Source organism: Pecten maximus, chromosome 4 (assembly GCF_902652985.1).
Source record: "Pecten maximus chromosome 4, xPecMax1.1, whole genome shotgun sequence".
In the NCBI taxonomy this organism is placed as follows: Eukaryota; Metazoa; Mollusca; class Bivalvia; order Pectinida; family Pectinidae; genus Pecten; species Pecten maximus.
In genome coordinates this window covers 29,024,154-29,032,284 of record NC_047018.1, presented here as the reverse complement: position 1 = coordinate 29,032,284, position 8,131 = coordinate 29,024,154, and the positions used below count along the sequence as shown (strand labels likewise).

General features: G+C 37.9%; 1 protein-coding gene across 1 annotated transcript; it reads left to right on the top strand.

Annotated features, from left to right (window-relative positions):
- The first annotated feature begins 1,632 nt into the window (after nucleotides 1-1,632).
- On the top strand, nucleotides 1,633-6,136 carry LOC117325737. The gene is made up of 2 exons (XM_033882170.1): nucleotides 1,633-1,819; nucleotides 3,220-6,136. The coding sequence occupies exon 2, from the start codon at nucleotides 3,290-3,292 to the stop codon at nucleotides 4,328-4,330; it is 1,041 nt and encodes a 346-aa protein (XP_033738061.1). The 5' UTR covers nucleotides 1,633-1,819; nucleotides 3,220-3,289; the 3' UTR covers nucleotides 4,331-6,136.
- The last annotated feature ends 1,995 nt before the right edge of the window (nucleotides 6,137-8,131 follow it).

Here is an 8,131-nt window from a genome sequence, read left to right as displayed (position 1 = left end):
AATAATTTAATTTTGCTTGTAACAAGCATTTTCATTGGCTCAAAAAATTATGTTATCATCTCATAACATAAAAAAAATAAACTGTGACGTCAGCGGAGTAATCGTTGTTCACGGGATTTTGTATTTATCGATGTGTTTTTAAATATCTGGAGCAAAATAAACATGTTAAACTTAATGAAAATGTTTCTTATCGTTGTTAATTAAATTATAAGGGTTAACTGTAATATTTTTTTTACGTTATTGAGCAATAACACAAAAAACTGGGGTGTACTCTGAATAAACCGCTTACAGTTAACCCTCAAATAAAATGTATTAAATAAACTTAATTTTAGAAAACATCAGATTAAATGTTTTAGGTTACCTCAACAACACTTAATAATACAATATGTTTTAAAAGTTTTAGATAAAAAATCAAAATGGCGTGAACATGTTTTTAAGATTTAAGCCTTAAATTTTCTTTATCCATTCTTTATCCGTAGTTCTACTCTTTAACAAATCAACTTACATATGAAGTGTGGTTCTAATTGCAGTTATCGTAAATACGACGCCTTTCTTATCTTATGTTAACACACTATATTGTTAAGACTCATTAATGATCTCCATAATGTGAGTAAAATATACAAATTAAACGGGATATTTATCTTGTATACATGTTCTTGTTTCATGATTTAAACTTTTGTTTGTTGGTTTATCGCCCAATGAACATTCAGGGTCATACTGAGGCGTAGTCTCCTTGTAGTAGTTGGTGACAACCTCACTGAACAACATACGGGAGGACCGTCGTATGCCATCCAGAGCAATAAGGGTAACAGCAACAGCTTCTCAGCTTCCCAAGAAACGGGAAGAAATAAACTCAAAGTTGTCTCATTAAGGCAGTTATATTATATGAACAAAAATGTCTATTTGTTTTGATCATTTACAAGAAATATGTCTATTGGTTTCGATCATTTACAAGAAATATCTATAAATCGAAGGGGCCGCGGTGGCCGAGTGGGGCAGTTGCCAGGTACTGACCGTAGGCCGGTGGTTTTTCTCCGGGTACTCCGGCTTTCATCCACCTTCAAAACCTGGCACGTCCTTAAATGACCCTGGCTGTTAATAGGACGTTAAACAAAAACAAACCAAACCAAACTATAAATCGAAGAAAAAAATGCCAGAAAAAACCGGGGTAAAACAAACAGTCGTTCCATTTGAAACAGGGAACTTAATGTTGAAGTCTGGATTACAGATACATGTAGTATCCATAACATATGGGATACATGAAACGAGTCGAATAATTTGTCGTTTGTTTTAATTTGATACACATAACTATATTATAAGTAGTTAAAATATATAAAACTAATTTATTGTCATGTTCAATCAGGGACGTACAGATAACAATACACATACGGGCTTTCATGTGATAGCGATGGACATTGTATACGAAATATAATTCTATATATCATTGGTAACCATTTGTTGAGGACAGCAGTTATTCATGTAACACAGATTTCAAACCATACGAGTTTTATTTCATCGTATTGAACTTCGGCGTTCGTTTAGTCATCGTAATGTTATATCCTTTGGCGATACGATAATTGTTCATAATATGTAAATTACCCCTTATCGAGCCCCATACAGGTAGATCTTTAATATGCGTGGCTTAAAGCTGCCGTGTAGTAGTATTGTTATGTCAGCCGTTCATAGTTCTACCTGTCACCGCCCAATTTCGTCCCCGGGACACTCGCCAGTGGTCAACATATGACCTGGGCTGGGCAGAGCAGTAGGAACATACAGGTGTTTATTTTAGCACGCCACGTGTACGGAAGTCGACCAGAAGGTACGTACCTTTGAATACTTATATAACCACGCATACTTAAAGATGACAAACAGTACATGTTATGCTTTATTCAATGGTTTAGGAAGAGTAGTCGACATGTGCTATGTAAGTATTTACAGATGGATAAAGCTTGGGTACGTTTTTATCGGGTTATCCACCCGATTAGGTCGTGACCTTACGTGACCCCATATGAACTCCTACCTACAATGTACATGCAATTGATGCCGCTACCTGTAGATTGTCTGGATTGTCGTTGGACTCATCAGCTATGCAAATCGTGACAAAGCAACGCAATTAGTTTACTTATATATTACACAAGACCTCACTGAAATGTCATTTCGAGATCTGACCTGTCATTTCGAAGGGAAGTAATTCAGATATTGTTAAACCACGGCCGCCTACCTGCAGGGGGCACCTACAGGGCACATATTTCTGTGTGTTTAGTGGGAAGGTTGTTTTAATGTCATATCATCTGGGTTATATGCATGCATATTTAAAGTTACATATATTTTCAATGCTTTTAAACATGGCCAGGACCGAAAACGCAAGTGTATTATGCATTCTCTATATCATGCGTCTGGGTAATGCCATGCTAACAAAACGTCTGGCAGATACATTATCTCACGTGGTAGTGTGATTGAGTTATGATTTAGTATTATTGTAGTTCTTCTTATATATTTGGTCTATAAGAAGTGTACGCATTGTATGGTTTACTCGGATCTCAATCCCATTTATTTATGGTATTGCTGAAACAACTAGTAACATACTTTAAGAATCTAGTCTAGTACATAATTGTATATTATTGTGAAGATTAACGACAGTGTCCGTCCTCATATGGCCCTGGCTGTTGTGAGGACGTTAAATACTTATAACCAAACAAATGACGCCTTACTAGAGATATCTATATACAAATGGAAATTGTATCTATGTTGTATGAGCTATAAAAGTACCTAACATGAAGCATAATATAAATACTTGACAGGTAATTATGCATAAATAAGTATAATACAGGAACACAAATGACGAAGGAAGACAATGTTTTGGCTCATGCCCTGACCGAGAGTCAAACTGATGATCTACGGCACCTAATCATCCAGCCAGAAATACCCGCAGCTTCTACCACTGTACCGCATCAGCTTCGGGTATTTCTTGTTAGGCGATTAATCAGTTGCTGTAGACCGCGAGTTCGCGGCCAGGTCAGGGAACGAGTCATAAAATTGTCTTCCTTCGTCATTTGTTATCAATTATAAAGACAATGTATCATTTGCACTACAGGTATGTGTTGTTGATCCGAAGGTAAAAATTTAATTTCCTGTCGTACATGTAGTTGTACCGTGTTGAATAAATATACTTGTCAGTTTTGTGTTATACGAGCTTCATTAAAATAATATCTTTTACAGATATGGAGAAGTCGACTGAAAGGGAAACAACATGAGATAGACAACCGACGCGGAGTATAGCGGGCATGCGATGGTCGACCTACACCTCGGTCGACTTCGATGTAGAACTGTGATCTATGTCATAGTCGTCCTCACCTTAATCGCGACCGTTTTTATCACTCGTTTATCTCCGAGGAGGAAATTTAAATTTAAACAAAAGGAACGTCAAAGCAAGAAGGAGAGGGATTTTATTGACGTTACCAGAATAGAACACAAAGTGCAGAGCCAATTCCTGGAGCCCAAGGATGGGGTCACAATCCAGAACCTTTACACATCGACATCACACAGACGAAGAAAGAGTCGATGTAAAGTTTTCCGGGGTTCTACTAAAGACCCGAAACACTGTGTGCCTTTAAAAACGATTAACGGGGAAACCCCTATCTGTATCTTTGATCCAGTCGAGGACCGCATGATATCCTCCTACATCCGGGATTTCGGTACATGGGAGCCAGATTTGGTAAACATGACCGTTGACATCCTCCAGGCCAACCCTGGGATGCAGTTCCTCGATCTCGGGTGTAATCTGGGGGCATTCACTATCTCTGTGGCTAAGCTTGGCCGGAGAGTTGTAGCCGTCGACATTCTTTCTCGGGCGTTGGGAAATCTGCAGCATTCTTTAACTCTTGGAAACCTGACCGAAAATGTGACGCTTATTTTGAACGCAATATCAAACGGGCGGGAAAAGGTCAAGGTAAATGTTGTGCCTTACAATATTGGAGGTAGTCATGTCCGACATCACGTCGAGGAAGGCCTTAATGAGGAACTAGTACATAGTATTACCATGGACGACCTCTTAGAGGTAATCGACTCAGGGGAAGTTTTTATCAAGATGGACATTGAAGGTCATGAACAGAAAGCGTTAGAGAAAAGTAAAGAGTTTTTCAGTAAGGTGAATGTTAAGTTTCTTTTGATGGAATGGATGTTACACAAAGGCAAACCAAGCGGTGACAAAATCATCAAGTTTTTAGTGACGAACGGTCTACTTCCATATCTAGATTACAACTTACGTGAAGTGCTGCCACTTGGACGAGCTTCCTTCTGGCCAGACAACGTACTGTGGGCCAAGAGGTAGCACTTTGAAAGGAAATAACGAGAATGTTACATAGCAGCGATAATATATACGTCTAAGGCATAGTGTGCAATCAGTTACATGTACATCTGTCATGAAGGAATCTAGTCAAGTTCCAGTACTTTTATGACATCAGTACATGACAGAGAAAACAAAAAATGGTGCATTCCTATTATACTATTATATATTACTATTTTATACGTACATTGTGATAGGTATCACTGTTCAAGTGTCGACCAAGATTATATATGTTGTGTTAATTTAGTCGATAAGTCATCATTGTCATTAGATCGGATGGATAGTAATCTACATATAAGGTATTTAGACACAAGGCTAAATTTCTAAACCATCTGTCATCTCCATCATACTTTGAACAAAATCATTACATAATAACAGAAATGCCCCTCCTCTCACCCCCACCCCGTTTTCTGTATATGGTGGTGATCATGATACAAATATTGTGTGAGACGTGCGAGACAAGCGATCGTGATACAAATATTGTGTGAGACGTGTGAGACAAGCGATCATGATACAAATATTGTGTGAGACGTGTGAGACAAGCGATCATGATACAAATATTGTGTGAGACGTGTGAGACAAGCGATCATGATACAAATATTGTGTGAGACGTGTGAGACAAGCGATCATGATACAAATATTGTGTGAGACGTGTGAGACAAGCGATCATTATGCAAATATTGTGTGAGACGTGTGAGACAAGCAATCATGATACAAATATTGTGTGAGACGTGTGAGACAAGCGATCATGATACAAATATTGTGTGAGACGTGTGAGACAAGCGATCATGATACAAATATTGTGTGAGACGTGTGAGACAAGCGATCATTATGCAAATATTGTGTGAGACGTGTGAGACAAGCAATCATGATACAAATATTGTGTGAGACGTGTGAGACAAGCGATCATGATACAAATATTGTGTGAGACGTGTGAGACAAGCGATCATGATACAAATATTGTGTGAGACGTGTGAGACAAGCGATCATTATGCAAATATTGTGTGAGACGTGTGAGACAAGCAATCATGATATAAATATTGTGTGAGACGTGTGAGACAAGCGATCATGATACAAATATTGTGTGAGACGTGTGAGACAAGCGATCATGATACAAACATTGTGTGAGACGTCATTCATCACGGACGTATTGAAGATGTTCCCTCGTACTCTGTCCCATCCTTGCAGGGACTTTCGCTCCTTGCACCCCTGGAATATGTCATTGCTAAATCGAAGGCTCGCTATTGAGCTTTTCTAGTACGGCCTCCACTTCTTGGTCGCCGTCTTCCATTGTGTTATCACAACATGTTATTTATGTTGTTGGCGTTTCTCATTCTCAATATCCTTCACATTTTCCTGATTTGAACCCGCTGTATTTACCCGTTCTACAATTTGTACAAAGACATACATGCCAAAGCGATATGACGCATACAATTATAACAGGAAAAGGAGTAAGCCTTGACTCATACACGACACAGTCCCCGTTCTGTTGTCTTGCAGGCGGTTTGCCACGGACTGAGTTGTTCTTACGAAACATGTGCTGTGTAATATTTGTTCTAATTGTGATGAAGATCATAGAATGACTGATTTTGTGGACATAACATAGCAAGTAATTCTTATATACATATCAAAGATAATTCTGTATGATAGCCAGAGAAGCAGTGCATATTTGCGGACACAAATTGTTGTTATAAGTATTTAATATATTCAACTATAACAAGTTCTAAGCATTATCGTCAACTACATGTGGATTTATTTAACTAGTTATAATTAAAGATTTTTACATTTTTATCAATGTCGTATGTGTTTTGTTGGGTTTTATTATTTCCCAAGGAACTAAATGTACGTCACGTAAATTATTGTCCTAACACAGGATCTCATACAAATACATATCTTTAACAACACGATCGGGTATACAATCAAAAGTTTTCAGCACATGTTAACCCATTAAGGATGGACAATGGAACATTTTTGCATATATTTTGAGTAAGTTTTTATCAATAAAAGCAATGCCATAGTAGTTGCAAATAAAAATAGAATTAAGAAAAAATACAAAAGTTTGGTATATACACAAAAAGCTAGATGGCATCAAATACATGATCTCACACTCTCATACAACCACATTTACAAATCATATCAGAGAGAGAGATTTGCGGAGGAGAGTTATTCTTTGTTTAGCAAAAGTATTGCAGTTAAAAAGGAAATGATAGGTGGCTTCGATAAGAAAGTCACAATGACAGCGTTGATCAGCAGTAAGGCTGGCTCTCAATAGATAATTTCTCAATGTACTGGCATGGTTTCTTAATCATGAATATAGAATAATTATATTATTTTTATTTTCTCCGTAGAAATACGAGTTTGGTACCTGGGGTAAGTCTGTGTTGTGAATGGCATTTCTGAAAGTAGAAAATGATACACTGCGTCTGATATCTAGGGACAGTAGATTCCACTGTCTTATTGTAAAGGGAAAGGAGGATGAGTTAGAGGATTCAAGTCTGTTGTTTGGCAAGTTATAGTTCTCAGCATTAAGGAGTGTGTTGAGAATATTAGCAACAAAAGGAGGAAGTAGGGTGTTGAGATAGTTAGGAGCAATATGATCGTGTATCTTAAAGAACAACAGGAGTTTTTAAGTTTGAAATACTTCGTTTGTTTGGTTTGTTTTTTGTTTAACGTCCTATTAACAGCCAGAGTCATTTAAGGACGTGCCAGGTTTTGGAGGTGGAGGAAAGCCGAAGTACCCGGAGAAAAACCACCGGCCTACAGTCAGTACCTGGCAACTGCCCCACATAGGTTTCGAACTCGCAACCCAGAGGTGGAGGGCTAGTGTTAAAATGTCAGGACACCTTAACCACTCGGCCACCGCGGCCCCTGTTTGAAATACAAAAGAGTATAACAATATATGATGTATTCATTGTTTGGAGTAGCTAGGATTCATCACGAAAATTAGAAACTTTCTGACAAAAATGGTGTTGACACACTTTTAAGGTCATATGATCAAGTGATATCAACTGAAAAGTCTTGTCGTGTTTGGTAAATTTGAAATGAACAATCACTACGCCAGCTAGAGTAGCACGCTATTCAGGTCCAGGTAAGGTATTGTATAAGTATTGGTATTGTAATTGGTTTGGCCAATACGAAATCCAATGTATTATCTAAGATGGATATGAACTTTATTTTGTAACAATTGCGAAACAGGATATATCAACTTACATTAATCATACTTGTTGGCCAAGATGGAAGCATGCGAGGGGTCTTATTGAAGGTGGAGACAGGGGTACGCTGAGAAATCTGAATATATAATTATGATATCTGAACCACCCATAGTCTTGCTTATATAAAGTGTATTTGACACCCGAATTTTGTGAGAGTGTTTTAGAAAAACTTAAAAAATAAAGGTGCAATATTTTTCATATAAAACTATGAAATGCTCATCGACTAGCTTGGCACTAAAAACTGTACAAAGAACACAAGCATGAAATACGAATTTAGCAATAGAAACATAAGGTGTCGAGTAATAAATACAAAAGACAGTGACCATTCATTGTGGTTTACAAGTTAGGAATTGATCGATTGTCGCCCAAGCTGTTACCTCATCACCCGTCAGGTAGGTAACATGTGTAGGATTTACCAGTAGCGACAACTCTCACCCATGCTACCACATCGAGTGACCATGCTGCACTCAAAAATCAGAGTGATTCTGTGAATTTCTACAGATGTAGTCAGCAACGGAAAAAAAACTTAGAGGCGTCAAAAGACAAAAGGTTTACCCTGCTGAAAACCACCCAA

Excerpts from the sequence above, each read along its gene's own strand:
- LOC117325737 (XM_033882170.1), top strand. The coding sequence starts at position 3,290 with ATGGTCGACCTACACCTCGGTCGACTTCGATGTAGAACTGTGATCTAT.